This window comes from Emydura macquarii, unplaced genomic scaffold (assembly GCF_026122565.2).
Source record: "Emydura macquarii macquarii isolate MOO-44397 ecotype Brisbane River unplaced genomic scaffold, CSIRO-AGI_Emac_v2 contig_3328, whole genome shotgun sequence".
Lineage (NCBI taxonomy): Eukaryota > Metazoa > Chordata > Testudines > Chelidae > Emydura > Emydura macquarii.
This window is the reverse complement of record NW_027133465.1, coordinates 4474875-4499943: the sequence shown is the minus strand read 5'-3', so window position 1 is coordinate 4499943 and position 25069 is coordinate 4474875. Positions and strand designations below refer to the sequence as shown.

The window sequence follows — 25069 nt, the reverse complement described above, 5'->3', positions numbered from 1 at the left end:
GAGCAGGGGGTTGGACTAGATACCGCCTGAGGTCCCTGTCAACCCTCATCTTCAATGATTCTGGGAATTTTCTGTGGAAGGCATTCAAACTGCAGTGATGAGTGGTGGTATCAAACTGCAGAGAGTCAGAGAGACAGAGGCGCCATCCTTCAGATGGGAAAACAAATGCAGTCTGGTAAGATGTACAACAAACCAGGAATGGGTCCCTACTGTGTAAGCCTTTCAGGGCAGGGTGTCAGGCGACTGGGATGTGGGGGGTCATGCCTAGTGTTTGGAGCAGGAGTCAGGCCTATCGATCAGAGCAGGAGTCAGGCCTAGAGGGTAGAACAGGAGTCAGTAGCCAGGAACCCGAACCTGGTTTCAGAACCAGAGTCAGAGACCAGATGCCAGAGCCGAGGGTCAGTGCTGGTGTCAGAGGCCGGAGCCAAGGGTCAGAGCTAGAGGTCAGGAATTGGAGCCACGTGTCAGACCCAGCTTACCTGCAGTGTGGCAAGGCTGGGAACAAGCAGGCACAGGCGCCATCACACCCATGGGTAAACGCTTTGGGCAGCCACTGAACAGCAAGAACAACTGCTGGGCTTAACAGCCAATCTGCGGCTCAACCACGAAACCTGTTGTGCCCATTACGGGGCCCAGAGACTGGCTCTGCTGCAGTCTCTGATTCCTGACACAGGGTCCTGTCTACTTGTGTTTGTCTATCACACCATGAGCACGTCCAACGCTGCAAAAATGAACCAAGCCTGTCACCATGTATTTGGCAGACCTGGTCGTGCATACAGTCCCCAGTGTATTTTCCCTGTTTGTGACCGTACTCTGTCTGCTGCCAATATATTGATTATTTGCTGAGTAGTTCATGGCAGAGCCCAGAGGGCATCCAATGCCCACTGAGTGACATGTGTCCAAACCCCCAAGGCGGAACCAAGCCTAACGCGCCCAGTAAAGCACACGTGCTCGTAATCTGAACATCTTCACCGTCTCTCGTGAGTGATGTCTCAAGTAGGCAGAACTATTTTACTTTTATATTTTTCAAATTCTGCCCCGTCTTATGCCATCAAACTTCAGCTTCTGGGATGTTTGCAGAATAAGTATGTGCTATTCACCATTCAGTGGGTCACGCTTTATGAAAAGATAAATATAGATATATAAAAAGCACAGTAGTATGTTTCTAAAAAAGGTAATAAATGATTAATAAGTATTACGTTTATATATATATATAACTTTCATAAGGTATATATATATATATATATATAAGAGCACAGTATTATGTTTCTAAAAGCGGTAATAAATGATTAATACAAATTATAAGCATGTTAGAGACATAAGTAGCCTGCTGTGATTATTGGTTGTGTGAGATTGGGTCTCATTACACTGTTTCTGCTTCCTTGTTGGCTGACTGAAGCTCCTTAAGCAGGACAATAATTAATAACAAGTAGCAAATGCTGTTGTTCACACACAAATACCCTCATCCACATGCAAATGCTGGTGCGTGTGCTAGAAACAGCCATTCCCCAAACATTCATGCAAAGAAAACCTTGTTTGCACTAATGTTCATGAACAGTGGACTGGCAAGTGGCGCAAATGTGACTAAACCAAACGGCTACTTGTTCAGCATTCAGGAGAACGCTCCCGGGTGCTGTTCTACAGCATTCAACCAGCCCTACTGAATTATTCACTCCATACACCCATTAGCCAGGGCAGTATTGTTCCCTACAGTGTATGATGAAACCCAATATTCAGGGCAGTAGAACTTGGCTATAAACCTCCCATTTTACATGATCAAAACTTGTTCCGATTCACAGGACATTGAGGTACCACTCTTTTGCCATGTGATCCAGAAAAGTCCCCCTCCCCTTTTTCTTTAAATTTAAAACTAATGATCCAATTTAAAAAAAAAAAGATTCCTCATGAATTCTACACTTAGAGTTTTATGAAAATTAGATTGTTTAAAAGCACAGTACAACACGGGATGCTTTTATTTCTGCATCCTCTGCCCCCTTTTTTTCCCCTTTCTTTTTGCTTTTCCTTGTTAATGTCACTAGAATCTTTAAGTTAGCAGCACATTTAGCAAACATTTCTTGGGTTCAGGCTTTGGGAAGGAGCTCACGTAATACAACCTAAAATAACAAGCGGGAACACAGAATGCAGGCCTTACTTGTCAAGGGAGCTGCAGTGTGCCTGTCTCCTCCCTGTGCTTTAAAATGTAGCCAGCAGATCTGAAAAACTATCTGCCAGAAAAGTTTGGGCTGGAGTTCTCTCAGCTTGTAGCTGGAAAGAGGATGTGATGGGCTCGGTCCTCAGGAATGGACTGTGTGTGATGGGGTAGAGGAGAGGATGCCCTGGCTACAGTGCAATTATAACACCTCCCGTTTGTTGATCCATGGAGTGCTGTTGGCAGCACCACTGAAGGGAAACATTTTTCTTGTTCTACTGGCCAGCAAGAGGCCAGAAAGCGAGTGAGAGTGGGTAGGTGCAGAGGAGAAGAGAAACAGGCTGAGGGACATCATTGAAATTCCTTTTAATTACATTCACTTAAAGGGCCTTAAAAAAATCAGACTTGAGGGAAACATTGAGTGTAAAAGGAATAAAGTATTAAGATGCCTTTGGGACCCTGCTTATAAAATAAAACCTGTTTGGGCTATTTCTATATAGATGTTATACACCTTTGTGTAGTAAATGTGAGCGATATATTTCCTGTACATAACAGCAACTGTTTTCTGCTTCTTTCTCCTCATCTCCATCACTAGGCACTACCGCTCCATTCCATGCCAGGCTGGAATGGGGCCATCGTATTTAGAAGATATTAGAAGTGTTCTCTTTGAAAGGAAAATTGGGGGGGGAAAAGTGTTGGCAGGAGAAGGAAGAGGTCTGGATTAGCTACTGCAGCCCCCTACGGGCACAGCAATGATCTGGAAACGCACTGTGTGGATTTTACACCTATTTCCTCTGCTAATTTAATACAGAAACCGTGCTGCCATGGCAAAGCCTTTATCACACGATACTTTACATACCCTAGTTCTGAGACAGAGGGCATCTTCAGGGGAAGCAGCCACTGATAACTGTGAGAATTATTTTACATATTCACAGACAGCTCACAATGCTACTTACACATGCTACACCTACAACTCGCCACTGCACCCCCATCTCTGTCCTCCTCCCACCTGCCCCCACCAGAGTCAACCCTGACTTTCCCGTGTCTGTGAACAAAGGACTGGCTTTCCTTCAAAAGTCATCACCTCCTTTCTGCCTTGGTCCTTTGCAGCCTCAACCAATCTCATTTCCAGCCGATCCCTCTCTACCACACTCACAATCGCTGCTGTTACTGGAGTCATGACAATAGCCCTTGCTTGACCCCTTCCTCCTTCGTTGATTACTATTCTATCTTCAACCTGAGGAGCGTACGAAGCCTCGCACCCCAGCCTGGAACAGATTGATGTGCTCTGCCATCGCGTGGCTAAGGTACTCTTTCTGGAACTCTGTGAGCTCTGTAGAACGTGGATCCCCCGGGCCTGGCTACTGCCCTCTGTCCCAGTTGGCACGATGAAAACCTAGTTCCCACATACTGTCCCAGAAAATCATAGATGGGGCTTTTCTAAGTTGTGTATCACCTAAGCATCGTCCTCCGGTCTGCTCCAGCAGGTCAGTGCAGGATAGTTCTGTGCGCTAATTGGGTGCTAGGGAGTTACCATGGTTCTGGAGAGACGAGCCATTACAAAAGGAATGTCTTCCAATGCACAGACCTGTATTTCCCCCCATAGACTCTCCCCTCCTGCAACATCATGCCCATGTACTGTAAAAGCTACCCAGAGAGGATAAATGTGCATAATTTATATAGTGTCTGCTACAGTAGAATCCCTTTCTACTGAGTCCCTCTGGACTGTCTACACAATACTTAGTGGTGTGGCCACTTCTATCAACAAAGGTTTTTCTTGAGTAAACAGACAGTGCTCCTGGCCTGTTTACACAGGTTCAGGTGCCTGTGAGTGGGCATGTGGCAGCTGTGTAAGAGTGCACAGCAAAACCACACAACAGGTCAGGACAGGAAGCAAAGAGGAATAGGGAGATTTGAGATAGGCAGAATATAATTATTCCGACGGGAATCGAGCCAGCATATCACTCTTAACATCTTTAATGGCCACAAGCGGTCAGGGTTTCAATTCTCATGTCTCATCTGACAGACAGCACCTCCTACAGCACGTGTCTTATAACCTCCTACTGGGGTATTGGTTCTCTTCTGACTCAGCAGAAATAATAGTACTGTGGAGTGACTAACACCATTTCCCACAGCACTCTGGATACACACCAAGTACATGATAACTGGCTGCGGTATCGCCACCCACTTACCAATGCTCAGAGGCCAGTAGCATAGAATTTGTGGTATGTGGAGTGAATCAAATGGACCCTAGGGAGGGCCGGGCACTCCACTGTGCCTGATGGGAGTTTGGACAGCACTGAGGATGCTAAGTCGGTGGTAGTAAAGGGATCCAGTAGTGCCTCCATGGAAGCACAAACAGCAAATATACCCTGGTCATGATGAGATTTTTCAAAAACAAAAAGAAGGAATCAAAAATTCAAGAGACTGGCAACATAGCTCAAAGTCTCCAGTTGTTAATGTGGCTTGGGAGCGTTGGGCGTCATACCTGCCTAAAGAGAGGAGCACTTAAACCACAACAGCCCCCACAGCAGCTATATTGAGCAGAGAAAGAGGGGCCTGGTGAAGGATTAAGTCAGGGCTTGATCATTGTAAATTTCCCAAGAGACAAGTTCATTCAGTTACAGACCTAGGGCATGTCAATAAATAAGTCAGATGACGCAGGGCTGAGGCCTGCAGTTCGAGAGCCCTTTGCATAAAATAAATCTGTTGCAGCTGCCTCCAATGTCAATAAAGAGGTGCGTCCTGCAGAGACTACAGGTCCCAGCAAACAGTACTCCATGTTACCCCAAACAGCCCTCTGCATGGGTCAAGGTTTGAGATGGGTCGGAACCGAAACCTTGGATCCGACCAGTCATGAACTTTGCGGCAGTTTGGATCTGGATATGGTATCTAACTGGAGATCTGGGTCCAAACTTGATTGGTTGGGCCCATCTGTCACCAGACTGGAGTGCTGCATGCTGGGATCTGTAGTCCCCAGTGGCTGTTCCTGTATATTAAAGACTTGGGCAGTTACAAGCCACGTTGTAAATTCCCATAAGCGGTATCAGCCTAGTGAGTGGCATTCTGGGCATCCCTGACAGTAAACGCCACCTGAACAGAGATGTTTAGGCTCATCACCGCTTCCATACCCCAGCTGAGAACAGAGGAGCACAATTCACACCTGAGCGGAGCGTCTTTACCTGTCGTGTGTCCCGGGCGAGCCCACTTTCTCATTCTTCATGCAGAAGTCAGGAGAGCTCTGCAGGTAAATCAGCTCTGTCTCTTTAACCGGCCTGATGTCAATATCCTTTGGTACTAGTTGCTTGCGTGTGCCCATGGGTCGGTGTACCACCTTTGTGGCTGACAAGTACTTGTTTTTGAGGTCCTGGGCAATGTCTCTCAGTTCTTGAAGACCCTTCCAGCAGGTCTTGATAGAACAGGAACCAGAAACTCCATGGCACTTACATTTCATTTCAAGAGAGGCTTTCAGGGCCTACAAAAGAAAAGCAATGAGTTATGAAGTTATGAATTGACCCTCCTCTTTACCTGCAGCTCCCACAAGATCTGCTAAAGGAGTCAATGTCTTAACTGGATTGCAGGGGAGAGTATTCGCTACTTTGGTTTCTGCACAACCAGGTTAAAGTATCTACGGTGCAAAGCGAAACAGATCTCACAGCTTGAAGATTGCTGTCGGGCCAGGCATTATTTTTACCATGGCACCTGTTAAGGCAGAAGACAGAGCAGGGTCACAGTTTTCTGTCATAGTCACACAGGGCTGAATGCATCCTTTACATTCCTCAGGAGCTGGAAGCTGAAGTAATTTGTAAGTAAATAATGAATATGAAGTTTGTGCCTTGAGCATATTTATATATTTAATGATGTAGTTTTCAAACCTTAGATTTATCCAACTCCGTGTGCAATGAGCATATCACTATATTGTGCATTATATTGTTTCTTTTGATTTTGCAGTTATTCATTCATTTTTTATTGGCGAACACTAATCCCTGGGCTCTCTCAGGCCTGGTCTACACAAGGAAATTAGGTTGGTAGAACTATGTTGCTCAGGGGTGTGAAAAATCCACACCCCTGAGTGACACAGCTAAGCAAACCTAACCCCCAGTGTAGACAGCACTAGGTCGACGGGAAAAAGCTACCGCCTCTCGGGGACGTGGGGTATCTATGCCCCGTCCCATCAGCATTGGTGGGGTCTTCACAGCGCTGTAGGGCAGCTGTGGTACTCAGTGTACATATAGAACTGCCATTTATATAGCACTTTGAATGTGCAAAGTACGTCACAAACATTAACCAGTGAGTTCACACAACACGTACTGGGGAACCATCACCCTCACATTATGGATGATGAAACTGAGGTAGGGAAGTGAAGTGGCCTGGCCAAGGTCCCACAGTGAGTCAGTGGCAGAGCCAGCGTTAGATGTCGGGGCCTCCTGACACCCAGTCCTGTGGTCACGCTTCCCAACCAATCTGTCGTCCAAATGAAGAAACTAAGGCAGAAAGGTTACGTGGTGTACCAGGCTCACAAAGGGAGAGGAAGGACTCCAGTGGGAGAAGAAAGGATGGTCCAGCCATTAGGGCACTAGTTTAGGACCTGGGAGAGCTGGACGGAAGACCCTGCTGTGCAACAGACTTCCTGTGTGACACTGGGCCAGACACGCAGTCTCTCTGTGCCTCAGTTCCCCAGCTGTACGATGGGGAGAACAGCACAGCCCCACTTCCCGGGCTGTTGTCAGGAGAAATACATTCAAGATTGCGAGGTGCTCAGTTACTATGGTAACAGAGGCCATATAAGAACTTTATATAGATAGTCCAGGCCAGAACTGTGGCTTCAGGAGTTCCTGGGGCCCCGCCACAGATACATGACCCCACCTTTCTCCCTACTGCTCCTGCCCATGAGGACTTAGAGGAATTACATTTCTAGAGACTGAATTATATCTTCAGTGCTTATGCCGGCTAAAGGAGTTGCGTGCACGCTGGGAAAAGGTCTGCTGCTGCAGCCAGCTGGTAGATACACTGAGCTTCACAAAGCCCTCAACCACCACAGAGGATTGTACAATCACAATAACTCTCTTTGGTTTGTTACCTGTCTCCCTACTTCACTGTTGTGCAGATGCATCAGCTTATTGGCTTGTGATCCTGATTTTTTCATCTTCATGGGAGCATCTGAAAATTTGGACCCCATGACAAGACCATAGTTGAGGTTGTCAGCACATCCTCCCCATCGATACCCAGGTCCAGGTGTCTCACCTGGGATGGGACCGCAGGAGCAGCCAGGGAGGTCCCCGGTGGTGCAGGCCCTGGCGATGGTGTGGCTGATTGTTGCAGCGGAGAGGGCATACACAAATGCTGACTCCCTTGTGCCTGCAAGACAGGAGAACGGCAACTCAGCCATCAGTGCCAACGTGCTAGGTGCCTCTCCCAAAGAGAGGGCTGCACAGTCCCTGCCTCAGGGAACACACTTCTCCGACACGCAGCGGAGAGAAGCGCAGCTGCCGTGCAAACCACACTCGGTGCTCTACAGAAGCACCTGGGGGCGTCAGTTCTATGAACCAGTGACCCAAGCAGCACAAGAGGAGTGAGCTGGGCAAACTGGGCTGGGGGCGCGTGGGCAGGATATGGGTGAGGCCAGCGCAAGGTTTGGTGAGGCCCCGTGTGAAGGTGTTGCTCCAGTGATGAGAGCAGCATAAGCGCCTCTGCAGAACGGAGAAGATACGCCGTTCCTTCCCCGCTTATAACAAGGGCTCCACTTCCCCCCCTCCCCCCTGTAGCACTGTAAACTTCGCTCCCCCACCCCACCCCGCCGACTCGTCTCACTTCTCCCTGAGCCCTGCAAAGCCAGCTCTGACCGCTACCTCTCTCCAAATCCAGCAGGTAGTTGGGCGCCAGCTCGATGGAGGAGCAATTCCACCGCATGTCCGAGAAAGTCCTGCGGCATGTCTTTATCACGTCCCGGGCTGCCTGGATGATGGTTTGCATGAGCTCCAGGTTGCTGCGGCACAGCTGCACTTGAGATACCACCAGGCCTTCTAGCTGTTTGCAATGCTGGGTCTGATTCAGAGCAAGGACGGAGGGAGTCTTGGACAAAGCTCTGGGAACAAAAACACCACCAAAGCCATTAGAAAGTTAATCTTCCGACTGGCATCAGTTTCCCCCTCTGTCAGGCTGCCCAAGAATCACCTGCAAACACTTTGCCTTTGACGCAATGTACATCTCCCCTTTTCTAACTAAAGAAAGCCTTTCAATCCATCCCAAGGCTGTCACAATGCCATGTGGGTCGAACTAAGTATATTCTCTGGGAATCCTTGTGGGCATGTCTACAGTGCAGCTGGGAACAAGCTTGCCAGCCTGTGCGGACAGATTTGTGTTAGCGGGGCTCATGCTAGCATTGTAATCGGTGTGTTGGTCACCGATGTTTATCAGTGTAGGCTGCGTGCGTGTGTCCCTGTGTAGATGCTGTCCCAGCTCTGATCAGGAAACTGAGACAGCTCTCACGATCGAATGAGTCGACACGACCACGGATTAGCTGAGCAACGAAGGCACCCAGGCCAGGTTTATTGTGTGCGGCACAATGAGAAATGACTTAGAGTATCTCTGGGTCAGTTTCACATAGGCAGCGTTACAATGGTCTCGGCCCAACGGCGGGACTTTCCGTTATCCCCTAGACCGGACGCCGGTATTCCCTCTGACACCCTCTTTTATACACTGTTACATACACTTTCGTTCTGCCCCCTTTCACGTAGGTAGTCGCCATCCTCCTGACGTAGGCTAATACCACCTTTTTCCGTTGATTGGCTGATTTGGGCACAGCCACTCCATGTATCATTTCTACCCATGAAAGTGTCATTTCAGAGAGTTAGTATCTTGGTACCTCTTATACCTACTACATATTTTAGTAATATTTTGGCAGTCTTACAATCTTGCAGTATCAGCACTTTCCTAAACCAGTCTCAGTTAACTTGAGTGACCCCTTATACTTCTGTTCACTCGGCTTTTTCCATTTAGGCCTTAGCCTGTTTCACAGGCCATAAGCTCTCACTTCTTACTACAGCTAGCACACTAAAATAGCCCTGTGGACGTTGCGGCACTGGCAGAAGCTTGGACTAGCCAGCTGAGCTCAAGTCAACCCTACCCTCTGGTTCCGAACCCCGGTGGCTAGCCCAAGCCTCCGCTGGTGCCGCAGCATCCACACGGCTATTTTCCGTGTGCTAGTGCAAGCTCCACTAACAAAAGTCTGTCTATGCAAGCTGGGGTGTAGACATATCCGTAAGAAGAGGACAGGAGCTCCCAAATGCTTGAAAAAGGACCCAACAGCTCCATGATAACGTATAGCTAGATCTTCCTGTGAAAGCAAATTACACAGGCACCATGACTGCATTCAGAACCCATCTCACACACCCGCAGAGGATTGTGCTAAATGTCCGAGCACTTGATTACGGCGGGAAATAGCCACTACTCAGCCTAGGAAAAAAAATATTGAGTTTCCAAAAGAGCTGATTTGCCCCTGGATTAAAGCAAACCGCTCCATCGGTGCGATTGCCATCACACTTGGATATGTCAGTTTCAATAGCTTCAAAAATCCGGTGCCAGAGTAAAATGACAGGATTGGAAAGGCAGCATCATGCAGAATGTTGAGAGTTAGTCCAAATGCGCCACTGCAGATGTTACCATGAAGCAACAATCCACCATAGATCCATCGAGTGAAAGGAAAACAAGGGAATCGATTAGGCCACGCAGCATCTTTGGGCACATGATTCTTCCCTAGCCGCCCACAGGTGGTCAGCTGAAGGCCAGAGCCTGGCTTCCTTTGCATCTTTATGCTCTAGCTAGTGCAGCTATAAATGTTCTTCAGGATCATAAAACTCTCTTATAACTCGCTGCATCAGTACCTGGTGAACAATCCTGCCCCGGCTGGCAATAAGCTGCTTGAAAACGTATTTCTTTCTATCCGTGTTTAGTGTGCTGCCTTTTAGTTCCATCCTACACCACCCTGTTTTCCTAAGTGAATTTTGTTTAATGATGGGCACATTTATTTTATTTACCGCTGCCACAGCTAAGTTGTCCACAATGTAAACCAGAAAATCAGAAACAGAATTAGAGATGGGCCCAAACCGCAACACTTGCCCACTCTCACTCCCAGCTTTGGGGAATTCACATCCACATTTGAATCTCCTGCAACTGGCCCACACCTCAGCTATGAGTTGAACCAAACCCGCCCACCCAAACAACGTGTTAAATTCCGTGCTGTGTCACAAACTTCCTTTGTGATCTGGGGCAAGAAATTTAGTTTGCCTGTGCTTCAGATCCCTAGTTGTAAAACTGGGGATAATAGCAGGGCCCCACCTCACAGGGATGTTGTGAGAATGAACACATTATAGACAGTGAGAGGAGCTCAGATACTATGGCGAGGAGAGCCACAGAAGTACCTATGGTTGAGAGAGAGCATTCTACATCACTTGATGCTTCTGTCTGCTTTTCAAGGGTAAACCTTGAAGAAATCCCTTGAAGATTGAAGAATCCTTTGAAGAAACCTGTGAAGAAATCCCTTGTCAGTTTTCACCACATTCTTCATTATCAGGTTTCTTCTATAATGTCCTGGAAAATAATCTCATTGGTCCCCATGGGCTGGCAGGAGGAGGAGGAATTGCCTGTTACCTGTGCATCGTACTGTCTGATATGGAGCTAGGTAACCATGGAGTGACACAATTGATATGGCCTGGCAGGTGAGGCTAATGCGCCACCTCGTTACAAGCATATGAACTATTGAGAAGACTGGCACGGGCAGACCCAGAGCTGAAGTCAGTTGGAGCTGCAGGTGCTTAGGAACTTGGAAAATCTGGCCCTCGGGGGCCGATCCATCAGCAAAAGATCTGGCTCTTGGTGTCTAAAGTCTGACACCCAAAACCCTTGAAAATTTGACCCAGAATGTCTATCCACAACTCTCAAGATTTGACTCAGGCAAGAGGTCAAATCTAGTGTGAAATTCTGGTCACCCCTAACCATAAACACAACAAAGGCAATGGCCATTTGGGAAGCGGTACATTCCAAGCAGCAAAAGAAACAAACATATTGAGCACATCTACACCGCAGGAGAGTCTCAGAGCCCAGATCAACTGCCTGGGCAGGCGGGGCTGGTGGTAGAGGGCTACGAATAGTAGTGTAGACATTGCGGCTCGGGCTGGAGCCCAGGCTCTGAGATCCTCCCACTTGCTGGGTTACAGAACCCGGGCTCCAGCCCAAGTGGGAATGTCGACAGCACTATTTCTAGCCCTGTAGCACGAGCCCTGCAAGCCTGAGTCAGTTGACTTGGGCTGAGACTCATTGCCTTGGGGTTTTTTTGGCCGGGCGGAGAGGGAGGAGAGGAGGCCTTTGGTTATGTGGGGTTTTTTGTGTGTGTTTGGGTTTTTTTACAATGTAGATGTACCCAATTAGGTTCTTTAATCTTGGGTTTGAGGCAAACATGGATTGTCCCAACTGCCCCTAGAGAGACTGGGCAAGGAAGGCTGGATTCATTTAGAGAGAAAACAAGTGTGTCAGAAATGCTGAAGTTCAGGCTGGGACAACTTAGAAGAAGATTTGATCTGTTGCTCGATATGGCTGGGAAAACAGGACCACGGAGACATGAAAGGAACCTGCTGAAATATGGCATTGCTACAGATAAAGTGGGATTATCACCAGCAGGGAAGAAGCCACATGAGTGCGTATTATGCAGCAATGTGGAATGAAGCAAGATGTTTATAAGGAAAGGAAGCTCGAACATTTTAAGGACCCAGGCAGCAGAAATTGAGGTCACTTGGAGAAGGAAATGTTGCAGCCCCGGGGGAGGGCCTATCAGAAGATGAAGGGAAAGCAAAGGAAAGATGGCTGGAAAGCATCACAGGTCATGTCAGTGCTAATGGTTTAGTGGAAGGGAGATCAGAGATTTCATAGTGAAACGTGGTACAACGGCACTTGCAGATATTGATGGCGACTTTTATGGATAAAACGTTCCAAAATGACTGTGCAGCAAATAAGAAACTAGGAAGAGTGGAAGGATTTGCAATAAGGCAAAGAGAGAGAGAGGCATTATAAGTCCAAAGAGAGGAATTCAGTAATTGGAGGCAATCACTGTTTCTCGTTGAATAAGTCACACGCTGGGGAGCCAGCCATGAATAAAACACAGAATGCAGATATGTATTTTGTGAACATCTCTCATGCTTGACCTTCATGCCTTAGCTTACAAGAATTTATAATTGGAAACATCTCCGAGCGTCAGGAGGAAAATGAAGAGAGTAATGGAGATGGAAAAGAAAACTCATATTTACTGGAGTCACTTGCAAAGAACGAAATTACATATTTATAAATCACATAGATTAGGGATGCAAGCGAAACGTCAGGTCATCTAGTGCAGTGGTTCTCGACCTTTCTGGGCTCAGGATCTATTTGTAAATGTTTATGGCCTGTTGCAACCCAGTAAATAGCCTGAGAGTGGAGGTCCTGGGGTGGTTTTGGTCAGATCCTGGGGGTTGGGTTGGGTCCTGTCCAGCAGTCACGCCACAGTGGTGTCTCCTGCCACTCCTGTGCCATGGGGCTGGCTGGGCTTGGTTCTCCGCTCCGGGCATTGCAACCTCTGGGGTTGCAACACTCAGGTTTGGCCCCACCCCTCAACTGGACCAAATCTGTGTGAATGGAGTGGTGATCTGGCTCATGGGGTTGTAGGGCCCCTCCTTAAATTTGGCCGCCCCAGACGCCCAGCATCACGAGGGCTGGGCTAAAGCTGAGTGGCGCTGGGACCCCAGAGGTTGCAGTGCCTGCAGCAGGGAGGCGAGCTGCCACGCGACCCTTGGAAACATTCTGATGACCCAATTTTGGGTCTTGACCCCCAGGTTGAGGAACCCTGAGCCAGTGCGTGCCTCGGGCAGTGCAGGTTTGATCAGTCTCTATTGCACATTCACAAGTGTTGTGTCCCCAACCAATCCCATTTTATATAACACCAGCATCAGTGCCTTCCTGAGCCAGGCTATGCAATAGTGTAGCTGACACTTTATGCTCGCTACCCTTCCATTTACAGTGACAGTGGGCGTCATCAGTGGAAAGCCTGCCTGCCTCAAAAGGACGCTTGTTCACCACATTATTGTAGCTGCGTCAGTCCCAGGATATTAGAGGGACAAAGTGGGTGAGGCGATGTCTTTTACTGGACCAACTCCTATTGGTAAGAGAGACATGCTTTTGTGCTACAGAGGGCTCTTCTTGAGCTACACAGGGTACTTCACCCACCTAGTCTCTTTATAAGGACACTATCAGGTAAGAACGACCCAACTGGGTCAGACCAATGGTCCATCTAGCTTAGGATCCTGTCTTCCAACAGTGGCCAGTGCCAGGTGCTTCAGAGGGATTGAATAGGAGAGGAAATCATCAAGTGATCCATCCCATTGGCCATTCCCAGCCTCTGGCAAACAGCAATCCTTGCCTATCCTGGCTCATAGCCACTGATGGACCTATCCTCCAGGAACTTATCTAGTTCTTCTTTGAACCCCGTTATAGTCTTGGCCTTCACGACATCCTCTGGCAAGGAGTTCCACAGGTTGACAGTGTGTTGCGTGAAGAAGTACTTCCTTTTGTTCGTTTTAAACCGGCTGCCTATTAAGTTCACTTGGTGACCCCTAGTTTTTGTGTTATGTGACAGAGTAAATAAACACTTCCTTATTTATTTTGTCCACATAAGGGCGGCCCAAAAAATTAAAACCCACTTTACCTGGTCCTAAGAGGAGCCCCCACTGAGTCTTTGGTGGCGGCGAGGCTCCATAGGAGCATCTCCTCCACCCCTACCCCAGCTGCTGGCACAGGGAGTGTGGCTAGAGAAAGGGGGCATGGCTGGAATCTCCCCATACCCTAGAGGTTGCAGGTCTCTTGTGTGCAGGTGGCCCAGATTAACACAGCCTAAAGGCTGCTGGGATTCACACAATGGGCTGGCCTGAGAATTGGAGGGGCACAAGGTTGCAATGCAGCCGCTATTAGCACCCTCTCCCCCACCACTGTGGAGTTGCCCAGAGAATCCAGACCGTGGAGTTTTACCTGATATTTTCGTTTATAAATGTTACTTTTCATAATTTTCATAATTGTAGCTGCCTCGCCCTTTATGACCCTAAACAATCCTTCATTCTGAGGGTTTGGGTGTTTTATTCAACCCTTCCCTTTAAATAAACAGGTTTCAAACCAAATTTATTCTGCCTTAAATAAAACATAGCAAGGCTTTCAGTTGAAGTTATGGCTACTGACAGAAAACCATAAACATAATTACAGGGGAAGTATGATGCATGCACAGATCATGACATTTGTTTATTCTCTTAATTATCTTGGACAGTTTTAATAAATTCATGTGAAAATATGAATGAGCTACAGTATTTAATGCTTTGGGACGCATGAGCGCAATCCTTCGTCCCCGGGCACTACCTGCAGGATGAGGGGGTATACACACGAGTAGGAGTTTTGCGGGATCAGGCCCTACATGCAGTACAAAATCACCATCCCTCCTTTGTTGAAGTTTGCTGCACAGTTCCCTCCCCCCGCCCCTCCCTCCCCCCGCCGCCCGTATCCCTGCATGCCTCCGGTCTAATTTCATTTAAATCTTTGTATTGTAACTGAATTTCGGGAGATTATGGTCCGTGCTTTTGGTTTCCTTTATTTTGAGGTCTCTTAGGCATGGCAAAGAGGAGGTTCTGAGGAAAAGCTCTGGGTCTGGTTTAAATCACCAGCCAGGGCTGGATTTCCAATTCGGCACAGTAGGCACGTGCCCAGGGGCGCCGGCGTTCTAGGGGCGCCTAAACAGTGATGGATTACCGCCTGGGCCAAAGGGGCCCGTGCTCAGGGGCTCCGGCCAATGTGGGGGCGCCGCCTGAGCGCTGGAACTCTGGCCCCGCCCCCTGCTCCTCCTCTTCCCCCTGTGGCCCCGCCCCCCCCGGCCAGGTGGGAAGCCGGAGCCCAGGGGTGAGCATATTCCCCCCGCCCGGAGCTGGCCAAGTTGGTCGCCCCAGCCCCTCTCCCCTTCCTACACCCCCAGCGCGGAGATGGCCCACCAGCCCCTCGCTCCCCCACTGCCCCCCCATGCAAAAAACACGAAGGTCAGCTGTAGGTGGGGAGGGACCCTGAAGATGCTGTGCCGAGCGGCATGTAAGGTATAAATCTGGCCCTGACAACAGCCCCCATACAGTTTCAGCACAGCCATATCTTCCTGGACTGTAGGAATGGGGAAAATGCTATCCAGGTAGAACCTGCAGGGAAAGAAGGGATGGAAATCCATTCATGCTTTAGGATATTATAAAGCCCCTGGGCTCAATCCTGCACCATTCAAGCCAATTGGAGTTTTTCCATTGACTGGAATGGGAGCAGGATCAAGCCCATGCAGTGGCGTACTGACACGGGGCGGGAGGGAGTCATGCCCCCGGGTGCCGGCCTGGGGGGGCGGGGCGCCAGCTGGGCCCTATTCAGAAGAGCCGTACCCCCCTGACATCCCCAGCGCCAACCCCAGCTCTGTCCTGCCAGCGGCCAAGGGCTCCTGCTGTGGGGTGAGCAAGCATCCTCCCGGCCCCTCCGTCCTCTTGCTGGGCTCAACGAGGGAGCTGTGGGGATCCCGGCTGCACAAAGGCCAGGCAGTCCCCCCCCCACCACCAGGGGGAGAGTGGGAAATGGACCCACAGACTCCCCCATGGGGGAGGGGCACAAATACAAGTATTGTCCCCCAGGTGCCATAGACTCATGGCATGCCACGGAGCCCATGACTACCCTCTGAGGTATAGCTACATGGCAAGGAAACACCCACTGCTGGAATGGGGGTCTGCTGACTCGGTCTCACGGGTCTCGGGCTGCGGGTTATAACACTGACGTGTAGATGTTCAAGTGTGGGCTGGAACCTTGTCTCTGAGACCCCCCACGCGCAGGGGGAAGATCCCAGCGCCCATGCTCCAGCCCGATCATCTACAATGCCTGAATCAGCTGACCCAAACCAGCCGTGGGTGTTTCCTTGCAACGTAGACGTAACTCCAAAGGAACAAAAAGTTCATAGATTTAAAGGCCAGAAAGCACCATTGTGAGCATTTAGTCTGCCTCCCCTGCACCACACAGGCCAAATAGCCTCGCCCAGTCATCGCTGAATCAAGCCCATAATTTGTGTTTGAGGCTGAGCTTTGGAAACCTCTCTGGTCTTGACTGAAAGACCACAAGTGAAGGAGAAGCCACCATGCCCCTAGGTACGTTGCTGCAATGGTTAAATGAATACCAAAGTCTTTCCAGACAGACAAGTGGCATTTATATAGCAAAAAAATAAAATAAAGAAAATCACTAAAGTGAAACCTTACAATGAGACGTGCCTGAAGACATGCCAAGTTTGCCACTGTAAGCACAAGTCCATCGGCTTCAAATCCAAGTTCCCCCACCCCCCGATGTTAATGACACCTGTGAATCGGTCCACCTATTGCAGAGCAGGGCCAGTGCGTTCATGTAGCTTTGTCAAATTTGGTTTACCAGCCTATGGGCTAAAAAGGGAATAGCAAACTTCAAAGCAAAGCTCCCTCTGGGAGCCCATCGTTTTTTCCCCATGCAACTTACTCACTGGCATCAATGACCCTGATTCTCCTCTCACTTATGATACCAGTTGACCAAATCAGAGCTACCCCTGCTTTACATCAGTGGGAGGAGAGATTCAGGCAGACAGAGGGGAAGAAAAAGATCTTTTTTTCCCCCTTCTCTCTTGAAAGAAATGTTTATCTGAAAATCCCAGAAGGTGATTAAACTAACCTGTCTGCAGTCCTTACTTGTGCTCAGTGGGGGGAGGAGGAGTGAAATCCTGGCCCCACTGAAATCAGTGGCAGCTTTGCCACTTACTTTGATGGGAACTGGATTTTACACTGTGAGTTTTACAGGAGTTAGGACTACAGGCCCAAGGCAGCAACATTTTAAATAAGTAAAAGTGATGGGATAACAGGGACCTTGAGGGAGAGATAACAGAAGAGTGTGAAAACAGGTCTTTGTAAAAGAAAACCACATCTTTGTGTCTCAACAAGTCCATTTACTGCGTGGCATTCAGTCTTTCAAGTGACTAGGTTGTAAAGAGCCTATTTAAACATTGCACGCATTAAGAAGAAATTATGGATGGGCCCGAGTCTGCAGCTGTTTTGTAAGCCCTGATTTCAGTGCAAGTTTCATATGCAAAATGACTACAGGATTGAGCCTCTGTGTTAGTCCTTTCATTAGGTGAAATTCACCCCTCTGCAGAGACACAATACAAAGCCTAGACCCACCACTTAATTCCCACACCAGGATGCATTTTCCCCTTAGGAAATATGAGTGATATTTTTTGCTACTTTCAGAAGACTCAATGCAGCTTGTTTGATGCATTTGTGCGAGTTACCTGAAGCCTGTGCAATGCAATACCTGCAGTTACACAGAGCGCCCTCTAGTGCTCCCCTCACTTGGCATAATCATGATCAAATAGCTTGCCAGCAAATTCGTGCCCCCTAGGCAACTCTCACACTTCCTTGGAAAAACTGCAAGTCTTGATCACAAATCACGTCAATTAACCGATGGGGGAGGAGGGCCCCTTACAACTCGTGCTCTCACGGAAGGTTCATACATGCAGGGCTCGAAGTGGTTCCGGTTGACACCGATGGCAGAGTTCCCATCTGGTGCAATGACAGCAAAGCTCTGCACACAGCTTCGCTGATGATGAAATCGTATTTTGCAAAAAAAAAATTCCTCAGCCTAAAGGATGTATGGGGAAGCTACTGCAAAAAACAAATCCATAAAATAAAAATGTCCTTATGGGTGTATTAGAGAGACAAGGTGGGTGAGGTAATATCTTTTATTGGACCATCTTCTGTGGGCTGTAACAATACTGCAGACAACCTATGGGTTAGAACTGTTTCTGAAAAAGCTGCAAAGCAATTAAAGACCTGGGCCTGTAAACACCTATGCTCGAGTAAATAACTTTACATACACGAGTAGCGTTCAATGGGACTACTCCCAAGCATGAAGTTTCTCAGGAGAGTAACTGGCTGCAAGGTCCAGGCCTGATACAAATAGAGCCAGATCTTCAGCGGGCGTAAAATGACAGAACTCCACGTTAGTGGACCTCTGCTGATTTACACCAGCTTAGGATCTGGCCCAGAGGACCCATAAAAATGATTAGAATACATTAAAATAAATAGCTACCTTTCATAGTCTATTGCATTGTCCTCTATCTTCTTTTTAAATGTACAGAGATGTACAAAAGTAGCATAGAAGCCCTAAATAACTTACCATAAAGCTTTGATTTCCCCCCCCCCCCCCTTCCATTACGTTTTACATCAAAATGCATAATCAAAATCATAGCCAAGTAATTTAGGACTCAGCCCTGCAATCATTACTCCAGGGAAAATCCCACTGGCTTCAGTAGCAATGGCCCTTTAGATCAAAAACTATTCTCATTGACACCAGTGTAAATCAGGAGCGACTCCATGGAGTTACACTGCTGAGCACAAATGGCCCCCGTTCTTATGTAGACAAACCAGGGGGCAAATGAACAGGGGAAATAACGAGAATCAAAAAAATAGTTCTTTCTGAAATCGCAGCTGGCTGCCTTCCACTTAGGAAAAGTGCATGCAGACCGTTAGTGCAGATTTCCACCCGGTTTCGAACAGGTGTGACTGGCGCACAGCAGTGCATCTGGCTGTAGTTCATACGTCAAATGCCACTTTAATCTTAACTTTCATCTTCCATACTAAAATGTAGATAGAGGTACACATTTGGGGGGGGGGGGGGAGGGAAAGGCCATTCCTTAGATCAACTTTTTCCTCCCTCCATAAAGTAAAAGTTTAACAATACAAATGCTGAAAGCCTTTCTTCCGCGAGAGCTATTTCAGACCCCTTTATCCTTCCTGGTGTATTGATCTGGTTATAGTGCTGTAGTGAAATTTCCCTGAAACCAACCTAATTCCTGCCTTTCGGAGGGCTGATTTCAGCACTCACACTACACCCTGCTTTCTCTGGCAACACTCCTAATGCAGTTGATGGGCGTATTGCCTTGGGCCCTGCTTTAGCAGATCACTTAAGCACGCCCTTAACTTAAAGCACATAAGTATTACCATTGAGAGTCAAAGCTTAAAGTTAAGGACGTGCTTAAGTGCTTAATCAGGGGCTTAATAAGCAGTGAGCCAGGCATACCGAATAGATAGAAAGGATTTTAAAGTATCAAATGTCACTTCTCTTTCAATATTAAGATGTATTATTGCACCCTGAATTTTAGCTGCGCTACAATAATGACTAAAGGCCCGACCTGGGACTGGGGCTCCATTGTTAGGCAATGTGCATACACATAGCAAGAGACAGTATCTTCACTGAGGAGCTTACAGTCTAAATAGACAAGACCAAGGGATGGGAGAAAGAAAGGATTATTAGCCCCATTTTACAGGTGGGGAACTGAGGCACAGAGACTAAGTGACTTGCCCAAGGAGTCTGTGGAAGAACCTGGACGTGAACCCCGATCTCCTGACTCTGCGTCCAGTGCCTTAATGACAAACACCCAGCCTCAGACAGCTTACACGTGCTCTATGACAGATTATTTACCTGGGAACAATTTCATTACATTTCATTTGATTGTATTTTCTTTTGCGGAAAAAAATCATTCAGGACTAACCCGCATCATTTATGCTCTGCGTGGCCTTAACTTATATGAAAACAACAGATCACTCACCCGCCACATAGATGATGAAACCAGATGGGTGTTCTAGAGGTTTGTTTGTGTGTTTTGTGATAATCAACTAATTGATTGCTTATTTAAGCGGAGAAATATGTCAATGACCTTTTAGTGTTTGCACACTGTGCCCTGCTATTACACTGGAGAGAAACCCAATCCAGACTTTACAACACTAGCCCTTTTATGGTCAGTACTCTGCTCTCAAAATCCTAAGGGTAAAAGGTTCACAAAAACATGTTATCTGTCAGCCATTCCCTATGGCTGGACATCAGCCGCATTATCTTAACAGCCTGCCCTATCACTCTTAGTTCATGCTCAGCCTTGTGGGAGAGAGTTTCCCAGCAATGGTAGAAATCGCCATTAAATGCTTCATTAAGTGGATCAGGCTAGCGTTTGAATCCAGTTCTTCCTTTGGTGTGAATGAGGGGAGAACTGGGCCCAAAAGATGTACGTTTTAGAAACAAAGCATATACATCTTGTTGCACTGGATCTGATCCTGCATTCCTTGAAACCAGTGGGTCTTTTGGTGCGCTAAGGAATGCAATATCAGTCTTGAAATGTCTTTACAATGCGTCTAAAGCCAATAGCGCTATACTTGAAGCTATATGACTGTAATACAACAGCAAGAATGACAAGATTTTTTTAAAATACTGCGTTGCTCATAAAAATGTAGATAGATAGATACTTACAGCCATTTTATTCCGGAGCAAATCCCAGTCTGTAAAATGAAAGACAGAAATATTGCTAGACTCAGCTTCATTTTTCCACAGTCACCACTTTCAGAAGGAAATCAACTTTTTAAAAGGGATCTTCCCAACTTTCTGAACAATGTATTTCCTTCAGTATAGACGTTCCTTCTTGGAGCGCAGCAACCTGAAATCAGGGAGAAAGCACAGGATATGGTTAACATCGAAGTGTTGTGAGTCCTGATGACAGAGAAATCTATCATCCAAATTGCAAAGGAGTGGTTTATGAATCATGAAAAAGTTCAGATTCCCTTCCCCCCAATTCTTGATAGAACCTTTACAGTTAACAGACAGACAAAACGTATGGCTTGAATTATGATTTGAGTTATAGTCTGATTGTATGTTTCTGGTTAACCCACATATGGCAAGACTTCATTCCCTGTTTCAATTCCCTGTCTTCCCCCACAGGTTCTGTATTTCTGCTTGGGGAGGGAAGAAAAGGGGGGAAAACACAAATCTCCAATCTCTGCATTAACTAATCCTCTTCTTTTTCAGGTATCTATCTATCAAAACTTTCTGAAAAAGACGCATTAAACATACATGTGTTGACTAATGGAGGTGCCCTTGTTCTGCAAATGTTTTAGTCTGTCTGATCTGTTGCAACAAATGTGTTTTGTTCCTTCCCTTCTGCTTTCATTCTCACCTCATTAACTTTGCTTCTCGCTTCTTCCAAATACACAAACACCTGGAGCCCAAGGAAGAGACGGCAACTCTGAGTAAACATTAAAATCAAAATTGTCCCAAGGGAGCGTCCAGCAGGAAACAAAAGATCTCAAGGACCCTTTTTCTTTTCTTTTCTTTTCTTTTTAAACAAACAAGACCCAGGACTCCTAAATTCTTACAGGAGTCCTTCCTATGTCAGACTGGGGTTAGCCCTGCTCACTTTAACCATGGTAGCAATGAAAGAGTTGGCATTCTCTCCCATCACTCATTCTACTCTAGACAACACTGAGTTCTTCTTAACCTCCAGTGGTTTTTCTCAAGTGTACAAAATTAAGGCCAGATTCTGCTTCTGTTAAAGTCAATGGGCAAGATTCTAAAAGTAGCTAGTGAATTTGTTCCAGGGGGGTAGCCGTGTTAGTCTGTATATGGCAAAAACAAGGAGAGTTCTGTGGCACTTTAAAGAGTAACACATTTAATTTTTGTAGGCATTGGATGCCCAACTTAAGACCCATTGGGGGAGGAACCTGATTTTCAGAAATCACTGCGCACCCGCTCACTTCCAGATCAGGCCTCTTGAGGATGAAGTTAGCCACCCCAAAACAGAAAGACCCACGATCACTAGTCACTGGCCAGTGGCATTTCATAGGAGGAAGGATCAGACCCTTAACGTTGATCATTCAGTGGATGCTTGGCCCCGACTTCTGAGTGTGTGTGAAGCTCCCCGCCAGACTGCCCTCTTTAAACCCAATCTTTAAACCCGGGGGCCAGGGCTCCCCTTCGGCAGCCGTTGAAATGCGCGAGTTGCGCCCGGGATATGTATTTTCTGTGATTTGCAGAGCACTTCACGCTCTCCCTGCCGCGTCTCCCGTTGGCATCAGACTCCCGTCCCTGAAACACCGCTCCCGGGAAAGTGACATCGCCCCGGGGGTCTCGCTGGCTGGGAGTGAAATCCTGGCGCTCCGGAAATCGGTAGCAAAAGGCGCATTTACTCCGGTGCCATCAGGATTTCACCCTCGATGTTTATTCCCTCCGATGTGTACCTAGTCGAGCCGCTCCTGCAGACAGGCACGCCCCGTTGTGTGTCTTTGATCCGCTTTAAACCAAGGACACGCTTGAATCCTGCCCATGCCCGGGGCTGGCCGGGGGCTATTTCAGACCCTGTATCTCTCTCCCATTAAAGTCGCTCCACAGCACAGACTTCAGCGGGACATTTCTAGACAGGGGCGAACGGTTCTTACCGCTGCTGTGCAAAGGGGGGGAAAGATGGATCTGCCCCGGGTCCTCCAGAACCGACCCGGGCCGGACCGGCGCTCCGGCTCCGGCGTGTGATTGCACTCCGTTTACAACTGCGGAGCTCGTTTACACGGAGCCTCTAGCTCCCGGCACCGGTTACATTTACAAACGCAAAGGGTGGGAGGGGGGCACGGTCATGTCAGACGCCTTGTTTACACGGGTGAAGAGCCCTGCCCGGGTCACAGATCAAACCCGCAGCCAGTGGCCTGTGATCTAAACCCGCCCCGTCATGCCCCTCCAAGTCCCGGCGTGTTTTGCCGGTGTCTCTTTCAAACGAGCCGACTTTTGCAGACGCTGCCCCCGCCGCCCAGGTCGGTGCTGGGGAGGGGAGGGGAGGGAAACTCGCCCAGCAGAAAACGCGGCTCTGGTGATGATTATAATAATGAACAACTTCAAAACCTCGCATGCCCCTTTCCCTTTTCTGAAACTCACATCCCAGCTCGAGGGGAAGAAGAACCGCCTGGCTCCTTCTCAAACGCCGGAGTATTATCGTACCATTAATTGCAACCAGCCACTGGGATTCACAACCCGGGGCGTGTGATTGTATGTCACACATGCTGGAGATCAGATACATGACAGCCAGGCTGATGTGTGTGTGTGTGTGTGTGTGTGTGATGTGCACAACACACGCGTGTTAAAGGTAAACACGATGGGAAGCAATAAACCAGATAGGCAAAGTGAGTGTCTGGCTGGTGGGGGGGGAGGGGGGGGGGATAATAATGACTGCATTTCTGGGGATCTTCCGTATCTAGCGGCTGTCCCTGACAAATTCTGGTTTGTAGAACACATTAACAATCCCTGCACACACACACACACAAACACACACACACACACAAACACACACACGCGCGCGCCTTTCACTTGTTACTGGCCCCTTAACATTCGGACGTTCCCAGCCACTTGCACCGACAGGTCCAAGGCTCTTCTTCCCCTCCGGATTTTCTAGCCCCTGGCTGGGCATCTGGTTTGGGGCGAGCCGCTCCGCAAAACTCAGACCAAACAAGGAGAGTCCCTGTGCTCTGGGTTTTGCTGTATACAGACTGACACCGCTACCCCCCTGGAACTTCACACCAAACCGGATCCCAGCTAGTTCACCCCCCATCCGCTTTGCCCAGCTCTGGATCGTGCTGGGGGCTGGTGAAGTTACATATTTTCCTCCCCCTAACTCTTACCCTGTTGCTTCCTTCACGTTAAAAGAGGCGAACAGTTCGGACGCCCTCGCCTCCCGAAGTAGAGGGAGCAAAACCTGCGTCTCCCAGGCAGCAATGAAAAAAAAAACCCCATCACCCGGGGCTCTGTTTCCCTCTGACCTCCCTCCCCTGCCCAGCCAGGGTTAGACATTGATCAGTCCATCCACCAGCAGGCAGCCCCTTCCTTACCTTTCCCGGGCTAGCTGCACCAGCTCTCCTTCGCCTTGACCCCTTCAATAGCACAAAGTTTTGCAGCAGCAGACCAAATCCTGTAGATACAGATCCCGACACTGGAGGTCAGCCGGAGGTAAACGCCGTTAAACTCAGCTAAGGGTGGACAGGGAAGGGGAGAGGCACAAAAGTCAAAGGCTGTGTGAAGAGGCAGCGGATAAGGTCTCTGCGTGTGTGGCGATCTTCAGGAGCACATTGCCAACGGCGCGCCTATGCCCTCTCTGCCTAAAGAACCTGCTTATATGGGGTCCCCGTGGCTTTGATCTGTGGAGTGATGTCAGATTGTATTAGCATAACAAAGCACTCCGGATTTACTGCTTAAAACAGGACAAATGACTGTTTGATCTATTCGGAAAAAAAGAGTGTATTTTCCAATGTTCTCCCTCTCAGCAATCATCCTCCCAAACACACACACACACACACCTTTTCCCCTCCTAGTAAATAAAAGATTAAGAGCAGACCGCAGGTAGTTTCAGGATCTATAGACTAGAGACTTTAAAGTCCTTTGTAAGGAGTTCTGTACTGCTGATTCCACTCCTTCTTATCAGCAAGGCAAATCAGACCAACATGGAAATATTTACTTTCTAAAAGCATATTTTTTTCCTTTCTAATCTGCCTCGAAAGCCCTACAAACAAGGACTAAGGACAATATTATGGTAAAGATAAGAGGGTTGGGGAATTGGCAATACAAGAGTGACTCGGATAAGCTTCAGCTAAAGTCAGGAGGAAAAAAATGGTGAACCTCTCTGTTATTATTTAGAATTAGGTTCTGAGTAGTTTGACTATTGTGTTTCCAAAGTCTCTTTTCTCCCAATTTCTGCACTTGCATTGCACCATAAAACAGCCTTGCTCAATGCAATTTGTCACAGAAAATTCATAGCATAATTGCTAATACAGTAATACAATACTTGCTAATAATAAACAGGTAATTATACATTGGAAGTTCAATTAAAAAAAACCCACACCACATTTTAGTTTAAATTGTCATAGCCTCCTTGAGATTAAAGGGTCTATTTCCCAAGAGAAAAATATGTCTGAATCTGGTAACTTCCTTTATTTTTATTTTTTATCTACTTGTATATTGAATTGTATATCT

At 47.8% G+C, this 25069-nt stretch overlaps 1 protein-coding gene across 1 annotated transcript in view; it reads right to left on the bottom strand.

The window, feature by feature from the left end:
- WNT11 (Wnt family member 11) overlaps positions 1-23990 on the bottom strand; it is a 29320-nt gene extending 5330 nt beyond the window's left edge. The window contains exons 1-6 of the mRNA XM_067533202.1: positions 23932-23990; positions 21240-21281; positions 20540-20723; positions 7999-8234; positions 7230-7507; positions 5332-5624 (exon numbers count right to left, since the gene is read on the bottom strand). Of these exons, the coding sequence (XP_067389303.1) occupies positions 5332-5624; positions 7230-7507; positions 7999-8234; positions 20540-20610 (878 nt within the window). The 5' untranslated portion in view covers positions 20611-20723; positions 21240-21281; positions 23932-23990. The remainder of the gene's footprint in view (positions 1-5331; positions 5625-7229; positions 7508-7998; positions 8235-20539; positions 20724-21239; positions 21282-23931) is intronic.
- Positions 23991-25069: the final 1079 nt, after the last annotated feature.